At 38.2% G+C, this 25,297-nt stretch overlaps 1 protein-coding gene across 8 annotated transcripts in view; it reads left to right on the top strand.

Annotated features, from left to right (window-relative positions):
• Window positions 1-25,297, top strand: part of ppfia2 (PTPRF interacting protein alpha 2) — a 126,758-nt gene that overhangs the window by 6,239 nt on the left and 95,222 nt on the right. For all 8 annotated transcript variants that reach the window (XM_028451215.1, XM_028451217.1, XM_028451216.1 and 5 more), the window contains exon 2: window positions 10,203-10,458. In XM_028451215.1, the coding sequence (XP_028307016.1) occupies window positions 10,210-10,458 (249 nt within the window). In that variant the 5' untranslated portion in view covers window positions 10,203-10,209. The remainder of the gene's footprint in view (window positions 1-10,202; window positions 10,459-25,297) is intronic.

Raw genomic sequence — 25,297 nt, 5'->3', positions numbered from 1 at the left:
TGTGTTCAAACGTGTGCGTCTCACACGTTTGAACGTGAGAACATGTGTGTTATCGTGTTGTGACTAAATCAGCTGATCAGGTTCTAACAGAAAAAGTCAAGCTTACATTTACTGGTTTGTCTCGACACTAATGAGTGATTTGTTCTTCTATATCATCAATAATTCACTGCCTCGTGTTACCAAGGCCTTTAAACACACTATTAAATAATAGTGCTTTTACTGTACTGTCTCCTAACAGGCGTACAACACGGCCGCTTATCTCCAAAGGCGCAGAGTGTGCACGTTGCTCAGAGTGTGCACGGTGCTCAGAGCGTGCACGGTGCTCAGAGCGTGCACGGTGCTCAGGCCGGCGCTCCTCGTGTCTCTTGATGTTTCTCAGGTGGTGATTTGTGCTGAGTCGGCGTCCCTCGCTCGTACACAAGCGCAGAGACACGCAGCGCTGCTGTTTGGTTAATCTCATTAATGGGAACAATAGTGTGAGTAGATAAGGAGCAGAGAACCAAAGACGTTGGGGAATTAGCTGCAGTTTGCTGATTCGCTCTCACAGAAACGGCGTAAGTGGCAAGAATTTACATCTGTCCTGGAAAGAAGCTCAGCTCTGCTCAGCAGCCTGAGTTCATCCTTTAATCAGTGTCTGAGTCATTCCAACCATCAATAACATCAGCTACAAACTCAACTTAGCTTTAACTGACTAACATTGTTTCCCTTTGTCTTTGGGACACTCATCATCACCCTGTAAATAACCCAAAAGACGAATGGAAGGTAAAGTTATAAGATGTCATTATTCCTGACTGGAACTGTTATCTCGGGCTGGGCGGTATGACCAAAAATGTATATCGCGATATTTTTCAAAATTCTAACGGTTTCACGGTTTATGACGGTATTTTTTTATGCATAATCAGCATTTCCTACTGGTTGAGAGAGGAATTACTGCAGTAGATTAATTTAGTATGATCTATTTCACTGTCATGATGAGTGAATATTGTAGAATAACTCCACACTAGTAGTAATACAAGTTTACAACAGCAGCCCAATGGCTCTTTGCCGCACTAGCTTAGCTTTAGCATTAGCATGATTTCTAGCTTTAAATGCACATACTCAGTGGTTTCTTGTGGTGAATAAAGTAGCGTTTTGTTTCCACCACAACTTAATTCTGCATTATAGGAATTACAAATGGCGATCCTTTGCTCTCTTTCTTTTTTTATCACAGCCAAAGTGCTGACATGCTAAGCTAACCGTGCCTCCGTGTCCGTGAGTGTTGTTCTCCTGTAGCAGAGGCATGCGCACGCAGTCACATGCTGCTTCACAGCTTTCAATTGTGTCTTTCTGATCCATTTACACGTATGATTTACACCATAACTAACACCAGAGCGCTACTGTTTACCTTCATATTTAGAAGTGCAACGTTGAAAAGGGTCTGGTCTGAAACGCAGCGTAGCATTCAGAAAGTTGTGTAATCAAATACACCTGTATGGCAGTATATTAAAAATTCATATCATAACAGAAATATATATCTGTATTCGGTATGAACCGGAATATCGCCCAGTCCTACTGTTATCACAGCGAGGGCAGGAACATGTGATTATATCTGATTTGAGGGTCACATGATCAACATTCATGTCAGCATTTAGAATAATGACAAAACATTAGCATTAATACAGTTTGTGTATTTTCTGAGTCATTTTGTGTTTATATTGTTGTTTGGAGTTGCTTTGTGTATTTCTGTTGTTCTTGTGTGCGTTTTTCTGTCATTTCATCTATTTTTGTTGTGTTTTTGGAGTCCTTATGTGTATTTTTCCATAACTTTGTGTATTTTTCCATAATTATATGTACTCTTTCATAATTTTGTGTTATTTGAGTCATTTTGTGTGCTTTCAGTGTTGTTTTTAAATATTTTTGTGATTTTGCAAGTTTTTGTGGTGGTTTTGTGTATTTTTGTGGTTGTATATTTCATATATTTTTGTTGTTTTATATACATTTTGTCTTATTTTGTTGATTTGCACATTTTTGTCATTGTTTTGTATATTTCTTATGTTGTTTTGTGTATTTTTGTGTGTTTTGTGTATGTATATATATATATATATATATTGTTATTTTTTGTATTTTTAAGGTTTTTGTGTATTTTGAAGTTTTTTGTGTAATTTTGTTGTCATTTGTTGTTGTGCTTTGGTCAGATTATTTATATGCCTCCTATTGGTCAAAGAGAGATAAACACTTCATAAAAAGCACAAAATCTCCAGGTTTAGCTAAACTGAGCGGTCGATCGCGATCTCGTAAGATTTGCTGTGATTTGAGCGTAATGTTTCTACTTCTAAATCATTGTAAAAATAAAACTATTTACCTTAGATTGAACTCATTTATTCCTTCTATGTAGACCTTACTCAGGAAATGACTCAGCAGTTGTTTGAGGAACAGATCCAGTATGTTCTGGGATCTTCTGACTGTAGAAGTGAAGTCAGGTCTCAGTAACATCACAGATCAGTGATAATCCAGCATTTATCACTAATGAGTGAATCTGAGTTTGTTTCACGTATCAGTAAAAGAAACATGTCCTCCTGCTTCATCTGAATAATTTATTGTATGGCATCTGGTGTGGAGAGAAGATCCCAGTATGTCCGTCTGCAGCTCAGATGATGATGTTTAACGTCCTCAACCTGCTGCACTCATTGTTAATGTTTCACTTTTCTAGTTTTTAGACCTTTATCAGACTCAAAACGCCCTCACTTTGTTGTTGTTGTTGTTGTTGTTGTTTACATGAGTTAAAATCACTACTCCTCTGTTATTCGTGAACAGATCGTGCTGAAATATGTTAGCTATAATCTATGGATGTGTACGCATCGACCCTCGGGGTCGATTTCTCATTTATTTGTGGACGGTTGGTGGCACCGAATCATTGACACATACCAATATATAAATGGGGACCATTACCCCATATGGGTCACGGGGTGCCCGGTGGCCCCATTTTTCAAATGACTACTCCTCCGTTAGTTCTCGTTAGATCAGAATGCAATTTGGTATGAATACTTTATGAATGAATATGATGAGACGCTCTGAGCCCTTTTTTGGTCATTTCCAAATGCATGGGAACATAGTTGTGTGATATATCATTTCAAAGGTAATTCAACGTAGGTTATGATTAAGCCTCGCACAATTTGATTAGGGGCCCGAGGGGCACCCCCCTTTTTTCAGCAATTTCCATTAAAGTCATTTTCCAATTAATTTGTGAGTCAAATATTGCGACAGTTGGTGGTAACGAATCATTGACACATACCAGTGTATGAATGGGGCCCATTACTCCGTATGTGCCACGGGGGCCCCGTTTTTTTAGTCGGTGCAACCGAGTCACATGACTGAATTCTCAGAAACCGTGCTATTTGTCGTGGAGACGTTGCGCGAACCCGGCCGTAGTTCATCCAAATTGATGATTTGGTTGCTACTAGCATCCATGTCCCAGTGCAGATACAAATCTTCCATATTCATGTTGGGGCAGATATTTATGCAAAGCCATCTACTGACGTGCTTGAGGAATTTCAAGGAAGCTTCTGTGGTCTGAATTATCATAATGAGCCGTGAGTGGAGACGAGAACAGAGGGACAGACGCTTCTCAAGGTCGTCTACACCAGGGTTTCTCAAATAGGGATACGTGTACCCCTAGGGGTACGCAATGGCACTACAGGGGGTACTTGAGAGAGAGAGACAGAGACAGAGAGAGAGAGGAAAATTAACAAATAAAGAGTCTGTCTTGGTCCCACTCCACATGTGAGATGGCTGGAAATGATAAAAACTATTGAAATAAATTTATTCAGGAACCACTACATCAGTGTTTTTCAACCTATACACATGTATACATATATACTGTATATATATATATATATATATACACACACACACATACAGAACAGACCATTACACCCCAAATCAGCAGCTTGGGTTCTGTTCCTCGCCCGACTTCCTCCAAAAGAGGACCATGGACCACTGACCAACAATCCAGTCCTTCTTCTCCTCTTTTTTTCTGCAAAATTGAGAAGTAAATGGTGATTTCTTCACAGTGTTTTTTTTTATTCCTGTTTTCGTGGGTTTTATGAGCTGGAAGCCCAAGTTATGTAAAAATAAACAAATAAATACTTGAAATCATTTAAATTGTTGGCCCTGAATCTATAAATGGTAAATGGTAAATGGACTTGATTTATATAGAGCTTTATCACCACTGAAACAGTCTCAAAGCACTTTACATATCAGCTCATTCACCCAATCACTCTCACATTCACACACCAGTGGGACAGGACTGCCATGCAAGGCGCTAGTCAACCATTGGGAGCAACTCAGGGTTCAGTGTCTTGCCCAAGGACACTTCAACACATAGTCAGGTACTGGGATCGAACCCCCAACCTCTCGATCAGAAGACGACCCTCCACCACCTGAGCCACGGTCGCCCAATATACGCGCCATATAATCTATGAAAGTATAAACCTGAATCACACTCACTGTCCTCCAGTGTGGGGGTTCTCAACCTTGGGTCAGGACCTTATTTAGGGGGTCGTCAGATGCCTTCAAGAAACTAAGAACAATTTTTGAACAATTTGAGCCCATTTTTGTTCTTATTTTTACCTTTTTTTTGCAACTACACCAAACATGCCATATTTTTGCTCCTTTAAATGCATTTTTGCTACATTTCTGACATTTCTCCATCACATTCCAATGTCTTTTCTGCACATTTTTTTCATTTTCAAGACATTTTCAGCACTTTTAAACCCTTTCCACCACTTTTTCACCTAGTGTCACATGTTTAACCTCTTTTCACCATATTTCATGCTTATTTTTGCCAATTTAACCACATTCATGATTTGTCATGACCATTATTTGCCAATTTAAACAAATAGTTTCTTCTTTTTCTGCCACTTTTAAGCTATTATTGACACTTTTTACCAGCTAAGCGTTCAGGACTGAATCAGCAGAAACCACCGTGGTCGTGTCTCTTTAAAGTCTGGATCTCTGATAACGCTCAGAATTCAGTGCGATCATGAAATAATGATGATGTGTTTGTTGTGCAGTGACTGATATAAAAACCAGTGAATAACACATGACTTTAAGCTTTGGATGAGCGTCAGCAGACTGACAAACACAGAACTGTTCCTCATCACCACAACAACATCGGTTCTCAACCCTGGGGTCAGGACCAACTAAGATTCTCTGAACAATTTGAGCCAATTTTTGCTTTATTTTACCATTTTTCTGCAACTACAGCAAACTTGTCATATTTTAACCTATTTTCATCACTTTTTTCTTGCTCCTTTTAATGCATTTTTGCTACATTACTCTTATTTCTGACACTTTTCTATCACATTTCAATGCCTTTTCTGCTCATTTTTTCCACTTTCATGACATTTTCACCACTTTTCCACCTAATGTCACATGTCGTCCCATTTTTGTTTTCTTTATCTTTTTTTAACCATATTTCATGCTTATTTTTTTGCCAATTTAATCACATTCATGATTTTTCATGCCCATTATTTGCCAGTTTAAACTAATTGTTCCAATATTGACACTTTGAACCCTTTTCACCACTTTTTCTGTCCGTTTTTTTCCCACTCTAATTAAACTTTTAACGAATTTCTGTGGTTTTTAAAATCCTATTTCACCACCTTTTTTACCATAATTAGTCATATACTGTATAATCATTGGTTCTTGAGTGACAGTCTTTTGAAATCTGTCCATAAATGATCTCTTTTTCAATTTATGATATCCAGATTAGTCTTTATATAGAACAATTTTTCTTCATGAGACTTCTTCATTTTTATTTTTTGGATCCAAACTTTGGGTTATTTTACCACTCGTGAATATTGAAAATCCTTTACATGAGGACAATAAATAAAAGTGGTTCCTCAGAGTTCTACACAGGACGTCATATATGGCAGTATCAAAATATAATAAATTGCAAATTGAGAGCGTTCCTGAAGCCCCAGATACAGTGTGTCCAGGCTAACGTTAGCATGACGTTTACAGAAGCTACACATTTAAACTTCCTGTTTGCTCTATTGTTGACCATCTAAAGTCAAGTCTCTACTTTAAATGCAGCACCAGGTCCTCCCACAGGCCTCTGGTCCTGGAACACGACCTGGCACCGACACACGTGTGTGTGTGTGTGTGTGTGTGTGTGTGTGTGCATGTGTGTGCAGTCTCGCTAGGCTAAATGGTAGCGGATGGTGTCTGAATGGTAGCTGTTGGAAGCCTGGCCTGATGCCTGGATGGAGAAGGTGGAGGACCGAGGCTGCCATCCCAGAGCTCCCAGTCTGGGCACTGGGAGCTAGAGCTGGTTTAGAGCAGGGATGGGACCAGTTTGATCACATTAGGGGCAAAAAAAATGTAAATGTGAGCGTCACGTTATTAACGTTTATTGTCAGTATTTAGAATAATGACCAATCTGAAGATTAATAAAAGAAAAGGTTTGTGTGTTTTTGTTGTAGTTTTATATATTTTTTGTAATAATGTGTTTTTGAGTCATGTTTTTTATCTTTTGTGTTTTTGGAGTCGTTTTAGGGTTTTTTTTGTATATTCTGTGTACCTTTGTTTTTTATATTGTCTGTGGTTTGGGAGTCAATTTGTGTTTTGCTTGATTTTTGTGTCGTAGGAGTTTATTTTCATGTCGTTTTGTATAATTTTAACATAATTAAACTTAATGGAGCCTAACTTAACCAGAATTCACCTAATATTTGCTGCTTGGGGATCAACAACTTAGAGTAACAGGATAGATTAAACAGGATTATGATTGGCTTAACCAAACCTAACTAGTGGTAGTTGATATTAAACTGGTGGATTTCTTCCCTGTCGGTGCTGAAAACGTACACATGGGTAAATATTAGTGGACGTTGACGTTAGCATCACTGTGCTACAGTTGAAGCTCACCCATTGGTTGTGATGACTGGTGAAGCTGCTCCACTCTAGCATAGATAGTGAGTATTATGTAAGCGTTTACTGGGTCGGTCCATTAAGCAGCACAGGCGTGAAATGTAGGGCAGAATGCTTCCAATCCCAAGACGTTTGTGTCGCTTTGCTGCTCAGAGAGAGCTGCAGGACACGCGTGTGTGTGTGTGTTCAATTACAATTAAATTACAATTATTTTTATCCTCAGAAAGACGATTAAGTTCTCAATTACAAAAGTTCAATTACAATTAATTAGGGATGTAACGATTCACTCAACTCCCGATACGATTCGATTCACGATACTGGGTTCACGATACGATTCTCTCACGATTTATTTTACAAAATGGGACTGTAGACAATTTTTTTGGGGGGAAATACTGTATTATTTTCCTTTTATTTTTCATTGTCAAAAGAATTCCTTGATGAACTATTCAAAACAATGCAATTTAACTAAAAATAAATCTTGAATGAAATAAATAAGGGAATAATACAAATGAAAATGAAGCCTATTAATTTAAATTCTGGTTCTATAATAAACAATGCAAAACTGCATAATAGTTCTTTTTCTTTTTAAAAGTGCAACTGAAAATGTATTTTGTGCCTTAACAATTGGACTTAAAAAAAAAAATTACGTCATATTTGTTTGGACCAGCAGAGGGCGCTGGTAACACAGTGGTCGGTTGGCATGCAGATATCTTGCAGTGAAGAAGAGAAGCTATGCTAGCAGACAGAGCTAATAGAAAAACGTGACTTTTACAGATATTCAAGTAATATTACAGATATTCTTTCGGTGCTAAAGGGGTAATGAATCATTTATGAACATGTTTAAGAGTAGAAGGCAGCCAGAAAGAAAGTATTAGCAGACTCCGCCCGCCGCCTACACTTGTGGTCAAAAAAAGTACTGCAATTCAATTTTCAGAAAATCGATATCAACCGTGATACCTATGAATCGATTTTTAACTGCCTTACGATTAATCGTTACATCCCTATAATTAATCACAATTACTGAGCCTGAAATAAATAACAATAATAAAAGTGAAACTTCCTGTTGTGTTAGCTTTCTGTTAGCATCGCTGCTCCTAAATCAGCTGTAAAATACATTTAAAACAAATATTTATCATCTAATTTACATGTGTAAAACTCAAGGCCCGGGGACCAATTCTGGCCCTTTAGGGCAGCTATTCTCAACTCGTGGGTCGGGACCCAAAAATGGGTCGTGAACCTGTACTGGGTGGGTCACAGACAGCTGGGCAAAAATAAATAAATAAATAAATACTTAATGTCGTTTACCTTGGATTTGACTTTTATTTTGAAAGAAACTTTTCTTTTGACAGGCATGCAGTGAAATGCATGTTGCACAGGAAAATATATAGTTTTATGTTTTAGAAAAGATTGTATGGGTTTTGAAAAGCTATTTTTGAAAAATTACATTGGTTGGTTGAATTCAAAAAAAAAAAAGAAAAAAAAAAAGTGTGTCGTGATTTAACGACCGTGGCAAAATGTGGGTCCCAGGGTGAGTTGAGAACCCCTGCTTTAGGGCATTACATTCAGTCCACAGGAGAACGTCAAAATGATGCAAAAAACATGAAGAATCAATGTGTAAATCACTAACTTCATTCAGTTCTAGATATTAGTTCCTCAAAATACACAAATTTCATGAAACTTTGCAATATTTACACTCACAGTTTACCCATGTTTATATCACATGATGGAAATGATTTTTAGAAGCAAACTGTTAAAAATAACTCTCAATTTTTCCCAAAATTCTGCAATTTACCTCAAATTAAAAATGTATCACAATTTACAAATGAAGTAAATTTAGGTGATGATACTGTAGGGACTGATTTCTGTCATTTATGATTTGGATATTTTCTGTGCCTTACATCATTTAAAGGTGGAAGTGCAAAGTAGGGCATTTTATTGTTGAAATTCTTTGTTTTCCTGCCTATAATCTGTGGCCCACTTGAGATCTATCTATTGATTACCTTGTTAGGATTCCTAATCAATGGAAATATAGATTTTATTATTTTTGCTGTGGGCGTCTGAGTCTTTTTTGTGTCCGTAAACCCCTAGATTTAATTTTTTTTAATGGTAAAATGTGAGAAAGCTTGATATGAATCATATTTTAATATTTGTTAACTACAGTACATATGTATTGAACTGTAACATGGTTCCCCAGTTTTGCGTTGTTATAATTGACAATTTGTATTGAATTTTCATAACAATTACAAAGTAAATTATCTGAACTCAATTACAATTTCATTACAATTACGGCACGACGTGTCTCACCCGTGGGGAATGTGGGTGATGTGACACCCACACTTTCATAAAAACAAAAATTCATCCCCCTCACTTTTCACAGAAAGATTCATTGTTGAAAACGCATTGATCCAGTTAGATGTGATTAAATGGTGATCAAACCAATCGCAGACATTTGACTAAGTTGCTGTTCTGAGAAGGTAAACAAAGGGTTAACAGTGATGAGTAAAGTGACAAAAATGAGTAACAGGTGGCGAAAACATGGCAGGAAAAGAGTGAAAAGTGACTAAAATGGGCCAAAATCAGTCAAGAGTGACAGGAAACAGGTGATATGTTATATTGGCAAAAAGTCGCTTAAATGAGCAAAATGTGGCAAACGATAGTGAAAAAGGGACAAAATGTGGAACATAAAGAGGCAAAATGTAGAGAAAAGGGGAAAAAGTGTTATTTATTGAGCAAAAGTTAGCTTATTTGGATGAAAAGTAGCAAAAAAAAATGGTTAAAGAATCAACAAAAATTGGATAAAAGTGTCAAATTGAACTTGCAAAAATGGACAAAAATGAGGAAAAGGGGATATTTATTGGCAAAAAGAAGCTAAAATCAAACAAAAAACTAAAAAAATTGAAAGTTTTTGGGAAAATGGGACAAAAGAAGTAGGAAAATATCCAAAAAAATGGGTAAAAAGAGGTTAAAAAGTTTCTCCCTTTTAAGGTTTCTGGGGAAATAATGCATAAAATGAAGACATAAAGAGCCACATGTTGAGAATCACTGACGTAATTACAGTTTTATAATAGTTTTAGTTAATTAATGTAATCAACTAAAGTGGGAGTTGACAGTTGCCGTACACGTACAACACCCTCACTGCTCCACCCCTGACGACAGCAACAGATTTTAAACATTTCAATTACAATTATAATTACAGCATATTTGTAATTAATTATCACTTCATTGATTACAATTGTATTTGACCCTAACCCATGTATAGGTGTGTGATTAAATGTCCTCTCTGTGGTCGTCCACAGAGCAAAGATGATGTGCGAGGTGATGCCCACCATCAGCGAGGACACGGCGCTGAGTCAGCGCGGCTCTCAGAGCGGGGCCTCGGACCCCGACTCACACTTTGAGCAGCTGATGGTCAACATGCTGGACGAGAGGGACCGTCTGCTGGACACGCTGAGGGAGACGCAGGAGAGTCTGGGACTGGCTCAGCAGCATCTGCAGGACGTCGTCTACGACAGAGACGCCCTACAGCGCCAACTAAGCTCCGCCCTCCCACAGGTAGGGACCAACCACGGCTGAGTTGGAAAGATCATCCTAACGTTCTACTCATACTAAGTATGAGTAGAACGTGTATGTGAGAAATACGTGGATGTATACTATATGGGGACATATTTCAAGTATGCACGGTGGGCACACTAGTTATACTCAACCTCCCATGATGCATTGGGAGCTGAATGTAAAATGGTCCTGGGACCGTTGTCACGGTCTGAGTTTACCTCCGTACTGAGATTATAACCAGAAACTAACCCAATAAACAAATAAAACACACGTCTGTTCACTTTGAAAACAAAAATAAACAAAAATGAATATTTTTTTTTAGCAAAAATTTATTTTCCTGAGTAATTTAGTGTATTTTTGAAGTAATTCAGTGTATTTTTGGAGTAATTTAGTGTATTTTTGGAGTAATTTAGTGTGTTTTTGAATTAATTTAGTGTATTTTTGAATTAATTTAGTGTATTTTTGAAGTAATTTAGTGTATTTTTGGAGTAATTTAGTGTATTTTTAAAGTAATTTTGTGTATTTTTGGAGTAATTTTGTGTGTTTTTGGAGTCATTTTAGTGTATTTTTGAAGTCATTTTGTGTGTTTTTGGAGTCATTTTGTGTATTTTTTTAAGTAATTTAGTGTATTTTTGGAGTAATTTTGTGTATTTTTGGAGTAATTTTGTGTATTTTTGGAGTAATTTTGTGTGTTTTTGGAGTCATTTTGTGTATTTTTGGAGTAATTTTGTGTGTTTTTGGAGTCATTTTGTGTATTTTTGGAGTCATTTAGTGTGTTTTTGGAGTCATTTTGTGTGTTTTTGGAGTCATTTTGTGTATTTTTGAAGTAATTTTGTGTATTTTTGAAGTAATTTAGTGCATTTTTGGAGTAATTCAGTGTGTTTTTGGAGTAATTAATTGTATTTTTTAAGTCATTTTGTGTATTTTTGGAGTCATTTAGTGTGTTTTTGGAGTCATTTAGTGTATTTCTGTAGTATTATTCTGTTGTTTAGTATAGTGTCGTTGTAAATAAGTGTATATTATTATGTTTTATATTTGTGGACTATACCATTGTCAACCTGAGTGGGGGTGAATGAAGAGAAGAAGTCAAAGGTGAAGGACAGTAGACCCCCCCCCCCTTCTGTTGCTTGTGTTACTTGTGTATGAAGCCCTGTGGGTTCCCACACACACACAGTCAGCTGGTTTCTCACATGACTCCATCATTACTGTGTGTTCTGTTGTTTGTGCTGAATCCGCTGCAGGCTGGACGTGCAGCTGATCCACGCCACACACGGGTCAGAGCGAGGAGCTAGGAGTAGAGAGGAGAGATTTAGAAACATGAGATGGATTTAAGAGCAGAGACAGTGATTGTTCAATACGACTGATTATTTTAAGTTATTTTGTGTTTTTCTGTCATTATGTGTATTTCTTTGGCGTTATTTTGTGTATTATTGCAGAAACTTTTGTTTCCATCATGTTGTATTGTGTATTTTATTATCAATTTGTGGATTTTTGTTCTACTTTTGACGTCATTTAGTGGGTTTTTTAAGTTGTGTGTGTGTGTGTTTTGGTGGTGTATATCTTTGGTGTTCTCTGGTTGGTATTTTGTGTATACTCGTTGTAATTATTAACAGTAATAGTAATGCTTTTGTGTGATTTTGCTGTCATCTCTTTATTTTGTGTATTTTGTTATCAATTTGTGTCTTTTGTGGAATTTTGTTGTATTTTTTAATTCGTTTTTTGTTTTTTCTGTCATTTTGTGTATTTCTTTTGTGTTATTTTGTGTATTATTGTAAATATGTATTTGTACTTTTGCTGTCTTCCTGTTATTTTGTCTATTTTGTTAACAATTTGTCTCTTTTTTGGATTTTTGTTGTATTATTTGAGTCGTTTTGTCTTTTTCTGTCATTTTGCATATTTCCTTGTCATTTAATGGATTTTTATTGTAATTTTCTGTATTTTTGTGGGTTATTGGTGTCATTTTGTGCATTTTTGTTTGCAGCTTTGTGAGTGTTGCCTGCTGAAAATCACATGATTTGTGCTACAGATAATGAAAAACAAGCAACTCTTTACGCTGTCGGAGTTTTAAAAAGACGGCCGAGACTCATCAATGCAGGCATGAGATTTATAGCCTGGAGCGACTTAAAATCTTTTAACTCTAGATAAGAAGATAAAACTTTCATTTTCACGTGTCTTCCTAAAATAGTATGTTTCATAGAAAGTTCATTTCTAGTGAAACTAAGTAATGAACTATTTCTTTGTGCATTTATTTATTGATTTATTCATATGTCAGTGAGGAACTATTTTTTAAGAACACATAATAACACAGTTTGCATGTGTTTTACTGCTTTCGGTGAAGCTGAATCCACCAACTTCTGTCATACACGATGGGAAAGACTTCGAACACCAGAAAGAGCTGCAGTGTTCTGCTGACTCAGCGATTCATTGTAATATCATCGACTGTAAACTGTATCTGGTGTGTATCTGGTGTAGAGTGACAAGATGAGACAAAATGAAACAAGACTTGAATAACACAGAATGAGAATAGACGAGATAAGATGAGATCATTTGTTTTGTCATATCCTAAAATAAAGCAACATCACGGAGCATCAGAAACAAAAATGATCAGAAGTGAGTTAATAAAGTTTCTAATCAGGTGCTTTATTCTCATTGGTTGTTGGGAGGATGTGTCACATTTAGAGGAAGATGAGCTGTGTGTGTGTGTGTGTGTGTGTGTGTGTGTGTGTGTGTGTGTGTGTGTGTGTGTGTGTGTGTGTGTGTGCGTGTGCGCGTGCGTGCGTGCGTGTGTTACATGCAGCTGCTCCCATTAGTGAGACGTTTCAGCGTGTCTTTGCTCTACTTGACGGCCAGAAATAGCTGTGATGTCAGTGGCTTTGGCTCCACTGACCAGTTTAGTTCAAGGACTCACAGAGAGCCAATCACATGATAACGAGCCTATCACATGATAACGAGCCTATCACATGACAACGAGCCTATCACATGATAACGAGCCAATCACATGATAACGAGCCAATCACATGATAACGAGCCATGATAATGAGCCAATCACATGATAACGAGCCAATCACATGATATTGAGCCAATCACATGATAACGAGCCATGATATTGAGCCAATCACATGATAACGAGCCATGATAATGAGCCAATCACATGATAACGAGCCAATCACATGATATTGAGCCAATCACATGATAACGAGCCAATCACATGATAATGAGCCAATCACATGATAATGAGCTAATCACATGATAACGAGCCAATCACATGACAACGAGCCAATCACATGATAACGAGCCAATCACATGATAACGAGCCAATCACAGGACAACGAGCCTATCACATGACAACGAGCCAATCACATGACAACGAGCCAATCACATGATAACGAGCCAATCACATGATAACGAGCGATGATAATGAGCCAATCACATGATAACGAGCCAATCACATGATATTGAGCCAATCACATGATAACGAGCCAATCACATGATAATGAGCCAATCACATGATAATGAGCTAATCACATGATAATGAGCCAATTACATGATAATGAGCCAATCACATGATAATGAGCTAATCACATGATAACGAGCCATGATTATGAGCCAATCACATGATAACGAGCCAATCACAGGACGGCGAGCCTTCACACTTTGGCTCATGTACAGTATCATCTACACACACTGTGATGCTCAGCGTTGCTGTTTATCACCTGTTGGTGTTCAACATAAACACTCACTCACACTAATAAGTCAATTAAGCCTGAAATAACAAGTGAGACGAGATAGAATGAGATAATAAATATAAAACTAGATTAGATGAAACAGGATGAGATAATAAATATAAAACTAGATTAGATGAAACGGGATGAGATAATAAATATAAAACTAGATTAGATGAAACGGGATGAGATAATAAATATAAAACTAGATTAGATGAAACGAGATGTTGTGTATTTGTGTATTTTTCTGTCATTTTGTGCGTTAACTTTGGGTGTCGTGTGTGCGTTACAGTGTAACTTGTGTTTCACTGCAACATCACACAGAGTTTATTTGTCACTGTGGGGGCGGGGCTTCACTGTGTCTCTGACACTGCCAAAGATCTTGTATTTATGAAAGATTACCACGCTTGTTCGTATTGATGAGATGACTCTGCACACACTCGATGGTCAGAGGGACGCAGTGATTGGTCGACGCTTCTTATAGTGTGAGAACTTCTAAAAGTGCTAATAATGGTGATCAGCTGACACTGATGGAACCTCACACAGCCTGATGTGGCGTTTATAGCTGTGATTAGAAGACTGCGCTGCTGGTGGCGCTGGTTAATCAGCGCTAATTATTAGCTGCTTGGTTGGTTATGCTAGCAGCGCTGTGAGATAATCACAGCCTGACGGCCGCGTCCCTCCCATCGCTCCAAACAGCTGCTGGTTTTGTTCCCAGTGGTGAGGAAACGTCACTGTGGGAGTGTTTGATTCACACCAGTGGAGACTCACACACATTTAGAAACAAGTAACATTAAGCTAACGGCTAACTGCTTTTATCACAGCTGGACCACAAACATGTAACTGTATCTGATGTGATGGTCACATGACCAACATTTATGTCAGCATTGAAAATGAAGACCAATTAGAGCTTTAACACAGGAAACAACAAAGAGTTTGTGTGTTTTTGTTCATGTTTGGTTCATTTTTCAGGTTTTTTTGGATGTGTTTTTGGAGTCACTCTTTTTTATTTTTGTTGCTGTTTTGTGTGTTTTTGTAGTTATTTTGTTTAGTGATAGATCGATAATATTGGCCGATTTTTGCGTTTTTAACGTGTATCGGCATATGCGGCCTGCTGGATTTGCCGATCCCCATTATTTACAGAGAGCAGAAATATTTTTCACTTGTCCTACATCACCTGTGTTTAATATTTGTTCAATATTTTTTACTTGTTGTCGCTCTACCTCACTTTTGTTAATTTGAATAAATGTTGAAATTGAGTCTTGTACCATTTGTTATTGAGGGAGAAAAAGTAGTATCGGCTCCAAATATCGAAATCCATAAAAAATCCATATCGGTCGATCCCTAATTTTGTGTATTCTTTTGTTGCCATTGTGTGTTTTTGTTGTGATTTTCAGCATTTTTAATTTGGGGTATTTTTCTCCCATTTTGTGTAGTCTTTTGTGTGTTTTCGAGTCATTTGGAGTCAATTTGTGTATTTCTTTTGTCGTTTTGTCTATCTTTCTATGCTTTTGTGTGTCTGTTGAAGTTTTGTGTGTTTTTCATACTCGTTTTGTGTTTCTTTTGTATTTCTTTCCTATTTCTGTTGTCATTTTGTGTGTTTTAATTTTGTATTTTTTTGTTTGTTTTGTTGTCATTTTGTACATTTTTGGTGGTGTGTGCCGTTAGCGTAGCCTTTAAACGGATTGAAGTAGCTGCTTGATGAGGTCAGCTATTGCAGTGCATTCTGGGAACTGTAATACCAATAGGAATCCGACCAGTTCTCACTGGTCACTGGCTTTGTGTGGATAGATCTGATATATTTGATATATTTTATGTGTTTGAGTTGATTGTGGAGGAGGAAACAAACTAATCTGAGTTATTGGATCCATGCCAGAGGAGATGAAGAACACGTCGGTGTTTCGTATAAATATAGAGTCGTCCGTGGCCGTGTTCAATGTGGCGTGAAATGATGAAAGCTCCGTCTTTGTGGTTCCTGCTTTCATCGTGAATCCAGATTCTATAAATAGATCTGAGACGTAGACAAACGGCTTTGAACCTAAGAAAGAAGAAGAAGCTTCACACGTTCACACACTGAGCCTCATGTGTGGTATCACTAGGACTCCTCAGGACTCAGTCACCTGAGGCTCCTTCATCATGTTTCAGTGTCTATGTGTGTGACATCACATGCTCAGTATTTAGCGTGAAAATGTTCCTAAGTTTTTGGATTTTTCCCACCCAATGAAAACCAGTGGAATAAATGCTGACTCATCATTTAATCTGATCTAATCTAATCTAATTACATATAAATGGTAATATGACTCCATCTTAATCAGATCTTCTTTAGAACTAGTGTTGATGTGCATCCGTGTGTCCTTCATTTCAACACAGTGGTCCTGGTCAGGGTTGCTAGGCAACGCAGGCTGTGTTTTATGGCTCTGATTAAAGCAAATCAAAGGATCAAAGGAGCTCGTCCAGTGTTAACAGTGACTTATGAGGAGCATCCAACCATCCATACATCCATTCATTAGTCTGTTCATCAATCCATCCATCCATCGATTAGGCCGTCCATCCGTATAGCCACCTATCCATTCATACATCCATCCATACATACATCCATTAGTCCATTCATCCATTCATACATACATTCATTAGTCCATACATACATACATCTACACATTCATCCATTTATCCATCATCCATTCATCCATCCATCGATTAATCTGACCATTCATCCATCCATACATACATACATACATACATCTTCACATCCATCCATTCATTAAAGCAAATCAAAGGATCAAAGGAACTCGTCCAGTGTTAACAGTGACTTATGAGGTCACAGGAGCATCCAACCATCTATACATCCATCCATTAGTCTGTTCATCAATCCATCCATCCATCGATTAGGCCGTCCATCCGTACAGCCACCTATTCATTCATACATACATCCATTAGTCCATCCATACATCCATCCATACATACATACATCTACACATCCATCTATTCATCATCCATTAGTCTGTCCGTCCATTCATCCATCCATACATACATACATCCAGTTATCCATACATACATTCATTAGTCCGTCCATCCATCCATTCATCCATCCATACACACATCCATCCTTTCATCCATCATCCTTTCATAGGCAGGAGGGGGAGGGAGGTGGTTCTGGGAGGGGTATTGGGGGTGAGGGCTGGGCGGAGAGGGGAAGTGGGTATCCAGCCGCCAGTGGGCGCTCCTCCAGAACCTTCCATGGGCACAGTCGGGAGGGAGGACGAGTGGAGGGCCAGAGAAGGCGTAGACACAATAAACTTTGCTCTACTCTGATACAGTCAGATGTTATGGTTTAGAAGACGAGAGTCCAGATGGTAATCGGGATCGGGGATCTGGGGGGGAGGAAGAGGACAAAGCGTCAGATCTCTAAACATCTTTGTGAGATTGAAACATCCTTGAGCTGGCGAGTTGGGGAGGCTAATTGGTGATAATGAGTTGTTTTCCGTTCAGGCTAGCATTCATTTCAGTAGCCTTAAAAGTCCTGGTCACAGTAAAATCCAATATTGTGGATCAAACAGTAATTGGCCGAGACATCCTCTCCATCCTTTCCAAGATCGATTTGATTCCAGCGTTCCAAAGTAGTCTCTTGCTTACTTCTGAGTTTGTTCATCATGATAATCTGAGAGTTCATGTCCTGCTCCATCCTTCAGAGATGACTGCCAGCCTTCCCAAAAACAGCTGCCAACGTAATACACACTTTAAAGGGGCCATATGTAGAATTTGAAAGCAATTTCTACCACCACCAGGAGGCGATACGCCGCTGAGGCGTCTAGTCTGCCGGAAATTAAAAAGAAGAAGAGGAATCCTCCACTCTCAAGCTCTCAAAACCTCAACCGGACGAATACAAGTGCATAGTTATTTCAGAAGATGACATCTTCAAGTATTTCACCTCCAAGTGAACCAGTAAGTAACCTGCTCCCAGCAGAGGCTGAGAAAAATGAGTTCACGCCCGAAATGGCCTAGTTCAGGGACGGCTCGGCTGTAAATAGGCTTAAACTCACCCTGGCTGTGTTTCTTAACACACACATTTTTATTTGAGCTTTTTCAGACATATTTAAAAGTTGAAAATTCACAATAATTCTACATATGGCTCCTTTAAGATAGATCAGATAGTCGCCAGCATCTCTGCTACCATGATTCCAATCATGTAAATATCCTTGACGTCCTCAACGAAGAATAAAGCCAAGCACACGACTTTTCACTGGCTCCAGGAATCCATCGTGTATCCAACTGCAAACGTTCCATCAGGACACGCAGGCTCACCTCGGCCTGGTCTTCTCATTGAGAACATTTGATCAACAGCATTAAGTGACCAGCCGACCAAATCCATCGTTTTGGTTTTTAGATGAATACAGAGATAATCTCTAATTAGCTTCACTAGACAACAGACAGAACAAGCAGCGAGGGCAGATAGGGGAGGAACGCAGGACCAGAAACATGTGACCGCCTTCACGAGAAGCAGAAGAGAAGTCAATGCGTGCTGTGGTTTTTGTGACTGTGTGTTTTTCCTGACTCTGTTTTTTTTGTATGCCAAGAGGTTTTCTCCTGGTCGTGTACTTTACTGTCCTTTAGGGCAGTGATTCTCATCTGGTGGGTCGGGACCCAAAAGTGGGTCGCGGACCTGTACTCAGTGGGTCGCAAACAGCTGGTCAAAAATAAATAAATACTTAGTCTCTCATGTTGGACTTGTCTTTTATTTTGAAAGAAACTTTTGGTTTGACAGACATCCTGTGAAAATATATAGTTTTAAAAAAGAGAATGTGTGTTTTCAACAGCTATTTTTGAGAAAAGTGGGTCGTGATTAAATGGCTGTGGAAAAATGTGGGTCCCAGGGTGAGACCAGTTGAGAACCCCTGCTTTAGGGAATTCAGTTCAAAACCTGCTTTTTCCCCCTCACCTCTCCTTTTGTTGTTTTTCCCATTTTTCATCTAAATTCGAGGCGCCTCCAGGGCCCTTGGCGACCCACAGTTCTCCCGTTCTTGTTTCCCATGTTATTTGTGACCGTTTTTTCATGTTTTCTGTAGACGGGATGATATACTGAAACGTTTGTACAGCACTTTGTGGTTTTTACCTGAGAAAAGCGCTCTATAAATAACGTTTACTTACTTACTTACATTGATCCATTTGTCCGTCAGTCTAATCATCTATCCATTAGTCCATACGTCCATCCATACACCCCTTAGTTCATCCATCCATACATCCATACATCCATCCATCTTTTAGACTATGCAACAGTGTGCCACACACAGAGTGTCTCAGTTTGATGAAGGACTGCGTGTGTGTGGTGTGTGTGGTACTCAACCACCTGCCAAGAAGTGATGTCACCATCTGTGTTTAGACACACATTAGCCCTCTCTCCTCAACCTCAACAAGGACAAAGCACAGCCAGCTCCCTTTGTCTCTCACACACACACACACACACACACACACACACACACACACGCACACAGGTCGTTGTGGTGACACACTGACATGCTTCTAAGGTTTTTCACTGACCTTATCTGAACTGGTGGTGATGTTTGTTCCCAGTGAGTCACTGAACACAGGACGAGCTGATGTGATGTTTGATTTGACACTTTAACACTGAACAATCAACCAATCACTGCCCTCTAGTGGTAGACCTGTCAACAACATTCTGTGTCTCTTACTATTACTGGACAGATCAGGTTAGTTAAGGCAGGGGTTCTCAACTTTGGGGTCAGGACCCACTAGGAGGGGGGTCACCAGATGCCTTTAAGAAACTAAGAATATTTATTTAACAGTTTTAGCTCATTTTTGCTTATTTTTACTCTTTTTTACAACTACACCAAACTTGCCATATTTTAACCTATTTTCAACACTTTTTCTTGCCATAGTTTTGCTCTTATTAATACATTTTTGCGACATTACTTCCATTTCTGACACATTTCAATGCCTTTTCTCCACATTTTTTCCACTTTCTAGACATTTTTCAGCACTTATAAACCCTTTTTACCACTTTTCCACCTAATGTTGCATATGTTGACCCGTTATTGTCACTATTAACCTATTTTGACTATATTTCATACTTATTAATTTTTTTTTACCACTTTTTCTGTCTGTTTTTGTCCACTCTATTTTGCAACTTTTAAACCAATTTCTGTGCTTTTTAAAATCCAATTTCACCAACCTTTCCACCATTTTTGGTCACTTTTAATTTTATTTCTGATTAAAACAAGAATTTCCATCTTTAAGATGACTATAATAATAATAAACATCTTGGATAACAGTGGATATTATTCAGAGGAATAAATAAATGTGATTATCACAGATTCATAGAACAATGGACCATCATTTTGCTGACTTTATGGATGGACCCCAAAAATCTCTCCCCTTTATTCCCCCTTATAGATGGTCCTGTCTCCACATGACTGTTCTTCAATGTTCATGTCTGTGTTCAACCACCTTCAGCTACAGTGGGGGTCCCCGCTCTCCGGAACCGTTATTTTGGGGGTCGTGGGCTGGAACGGTTGAGAATTGGCTTAAGGAATAGGGATATAACGATTAATCGTAAGGCAGTTAAAAATCGATTCATAGGTATCACGATTCACATTGATACTGTGAAAATTGAATTGCAATACTTTTTTTATCCAGCAGAGGGCGCTATCCAGAAGTGTTGGCAGCGGGCGGAATCTGCTAATACTTTCTTTCTGGCCGCCTTCTACTTTTAAACATGTTCATAAATGATTCCTTACCCCTTTAGCACCAAAAAATATCTGTAATATTACGTGAATATCTGTAAAAGTCACGTTTTTCTATTAGCTCTGTCTGCTAGCATAGCATCTCTTGTCCACTGCAAGATATCTGCATGCCAACCGACCACTGGGGTACCACCGCCCTCTGCTGGTCCAAACAACTATCTGACGTAAATACAGTGAAATGACTGTTTGTTTTTTTTAAGTCCAATTGTTAAGGCACAAATTATATTTTCAGTTGCACTTTTAAAAAGAACTATTATGCAGTTTTGCATTGTTTACTATAGAACCAGAATTTAAATTAATAGGCTTCTTCTTCATTTGTATTATTCCTTTATTTATTTCATTCAAGATTTATTTTTAGTTAAATTGCATTGTTTTGAATAGTTTATCAAGGCATTATTTTGACAATGAAAAGTAAAAGGAACACAGTATAGTTTTTTATCGTCCCATTTTGTAAAATAAATTTTGAGAGAATCGTATCATGAACCCAGTATCGTGAATTGGGAGTTGAGTGACTCGTTACATCCCTATTAAGGAACGATTCGGTTTAAAGAGATGAATTGTTGTACTGAATCAGGATTCACAGTGTGTTTCCATTAACCCAAATCCTCTAAAGCTGCTGAGCAAACTTGATATTCTTATGAAAACACCATTTACAAGCAGAAACAAATCAGAAGGTAAATGATGTGGTTAAAGGACTACGGCTCATTTGTATCACACTAACGTAGTATTCATACTAGGTCTGATGTCAAAATGAGTATGTAGTGTTTGAGTATTGAGATTGAGTACGTGAGAAATACCAGGATGTATACTTTACTAGTCATACTCAACCACCCATGATGCATTGCAAGTGGAATGTAAAATGGTCCTGGGACCAGCTTCAAGCTAAAAATCAAACATCCACTTTTCAGAATAAAAGCATATCTTCTTGTCTTCCATTAGTTTTTTTGTTTTTTTTTTAAACACTTTTGTAAATAGGGCTCTTATTTTGAAGTTAACACAATGGAGGGTCTCTGAAATGTCAACATGAAATATGTAAATGTTGCTTCAGGGGCGTCAAATCCATTTTAGTTCAGGGGCCAAATACGGATCCGTTTCAAGTGGGCCACAGATTTTAGGCGGGAAAATTAGCAATTTCAACATAAATGTGCCCTAGTTTGTAAGGCAACAATAATATCCAAGCAGTAAGTGACAGATATTAGTCCCTGCATGATATTCTCTTTTAAATTTCATTGATTTTGTGACACATTTTTATTTAATTTGGGCATATTGTGTTAAATGATTTAAGAGTTCTTTGAACAAATTGAGATATAAAATGCTCTTAGGTTTGAATTAATGTTTTTTCTGTCATTTTAATTTCTCTTTGGGGCCGAATGGTATGTTCTAAAGGGCCGGATTTGGTCTCCGGGCCTTGAGTTTTACACATGTATTCTACTTGCTCACTTTCAGTCACTAAAGTCCTGAAAGTGATTAGTCAGAGAAAGTCACCATGATGCACCACACATCACAGTTGTCACACTCTGTCTGAACAATGTTTTTCTTCTTCTCCTCCTCGTTTTATTGTGTGTCGTCCTTCGTTGGATGGCTGCGTCCTCTGACCTCGTCCTCCACCCACAGGTAGGAAACCTTTACACTTTGCCTGATTCCCTTTGAGTGATGCTGTTTATGTTGTGTGTGGTCTAGTTGGAACGCTAGCTAACTCACCTCAGTATGAATAATCATTGGGTGTGTTAATATGGTTAGGATTTATAATATCAATGTTTGACGATAGTATAATGTAATTGTCATTCGTGAAATTTAATCATTTAGCAATAGAAATCTCTCCATGTAGTTTAGTGAGGAACGTCCTTAAAAGTGCCCTTAAAATGTCCTTAAAGTGTTGTCAGTTCCATGTTGCACCTTATTGTGAAAAGATATTTATTATGTATTTATTGACATGAACTTGAAGGCAGGAAACCTGAAGCTCTTCATCTACTCGTGTTATGGGTTTCTACCTCTTTCTCTGTTTTGTTGTGCTACACCGCCCTCTTGTGGCCCAGTTGTGTAGCACAGTCACAAACTGTGTCCTGAGGTTTTGTTTATTTACCTTTTTTAGGCTTTTTTTTAAAAAACAGGTTGTTCGTAGTTCATCTACAGAATGTTTGAGCTCCAGCACCATTACAGTAAAAAGAAAGGACACTGTATCAGATTTGTTAAAATACAAGTGTTGCACGTCCATGCTATAATATGTCGTCTTATATTAAACAGAGAAAATAATATATTGTACAACTTAAAGAAAAATCCTAGAGCTTTTATTGTGGTAGGGGGTGATTTTCTGGTCTTCGTGCATAAGAATGAGGTGGACTGACATTATTTGATGAATTTTGGATTTATTATGTATTTTTATTGTAGCTGTTTTTTTGTTTGTTTGTTTTTTGTGTGTTATTTTTATCCCCCACCACGAAGTAAAAGGGAATTTAGGTTTGAGCTCCGTCCGTGCGTCCTTGAGTTAAAGTGGACAGTAGGGATGTAACGATTAATCGTAAGGCAGTTAAAAATCGATTCATAGGTATCACGGTTCATATCGTTGCTCTGAAAATTGAATCGCAGTACTTTTTTTTATCTATTTATCCTTTTCTTGTCCAGAAGAGTAGAGGGCGGGCTGAATCTGCTACGACTCTCTTTCTGCCCGCCTTCTACTCTTAAACATGTTCATAAATGATTCCTTACTCCTTTAGCACCGAAAGAATATCTGTAATATTACGTGAATATCTGTAAAAGTCAGGTTTCTCTATTAGCCCTGTGTGCTCACGCGTAGCATCTCTTCTTCACGAATATCTGCATGCCAACCGACCACTGGGTTACCAGCGCCCTCTGCTGGTCCAAACAAATATCTGACGTAAATCAGTGCAATGACTGTTTTTTTAAGTCCAATTGTTAAGGCACAAAATACATTTTCAGTTGCACTTTTAAAAAGAACTATTATGCAGTTTTGCATTGTTTACTATAGAACCAGAATTTAAATTAATATGCTTCTTCTTCATTTGTATTATTCCTTTATTTACTTCATTCAAGATTTATTTTTAGTTAAATTGCATTGTTTTGAATAGTTTATCAAGGGATTCTTTTGACAATGAAAAATGAAAGGAAAATAGTACAGTATTTTCCTGAAAAAAATAAAGGAATCGAATCGAATCGTATTGGGAGTTGAGTGAATTGTTACATCCCTAGTGGACAGCTTTTCTCAGAAACTGTTTAAGATAGGATAACCAAATTTGGTATGTGGCTTCAGGGTATCAATACCTTGATGGAGTTCGAAACTCACATATGTCCGCCAGCAGGTGGCACTATAACCAAGGTCAATGTGGTTTGGCCTATAACTCCCGCACCGTATGTCACACATTCAAAAATTTCATATCCACAGATACCCTGAATAGCACTGAATGAGCTCAGCTAGGCCACGCCCATTTCCGCCTGTAATGTTCTTGGCGCAAAATCGCAAAATAACTCCTCCTTTGAGGTTTTGTCCATTCAGCGTGAAACTTTTGAATTGTATACATTGGGTCCCTCTTGAGACTATATCTCGGAGTTAATCACGATTGGTCAAAGTGGGCGTGGCTTATTACGACAAACATAAACAACAAACATTTATTTCAGCTGAAGTATTATGTTGAGGGCTGTGTAATTTACAGGGTATGTATAGACGACCACACTGACCACCCACACCAAAAGGTGCGTCACTAGGTGGAACTATAATGGGTAACTTTCACATTCTAAATCACATGTTCATAGATTTTATATCCACCTGTTCACTGCAAATGGCACGTTGTCCTGTGTCCTGACGCTCAGCCAAGTCTGTCATCCTTTGTGACGTAAATACTTAGGCTCCGCAAATCCTGGTGGCCGAGTCGCGCGGGAAAGCTTGGCCCCCTTTCATAACTGCTTGCAGTTCTAGTTATTATTATTATCCAGGGGGATATAGGTTTGAGCTCTGTTTGTCCGTTTCAGATAGTAAGATAGTTAGTATTTAGATATTCTGATAAGATAATATTCTCTTATGTATACGTATAAGTTCTTGGGTTTACTACATTTAGGAAAAGGTTGTGAGTTATCATGACAACCAATCTCACGAGGGATGTTGATGACTATGTCTTCTTGTTTTTAATGCAAATGCAAATGCATTTGTATTAGGGATTGAACAGACTATTCGATTAGTTGACTAGTCAACTTTAGTGTTGTCCGTGACGTCGACTAGTCGCAGTACCTGACTTTTGCCCAAGATGGCGGCGCAACACAGCAATCGAGGGTCCTAGTACCTCTGCACGGCAAGGCAGCACAACATCAAGTGTTTCTCGCTCCTTCCTGGTTTATACTCAAACTGCA

The sequence above is a fragment of the Gouania willdenowi genome, chromosome 6, assembly GCF_900634775.1.
Source record: "Gouania willdenowi chromosome 6, fGouWil2.1, whole genome shotgun sequence".
In the NCBI taxonomy this organism is placed as follows: Eukaryota; Metazoa; Chordata; class Actinopteri; order Blenniiformes; family Gobiesocidae; genus Gouania; species Gouania willdenowi.
This window is presented reverse-complemented; position numbering and strand designations above follow the sequence as displayed.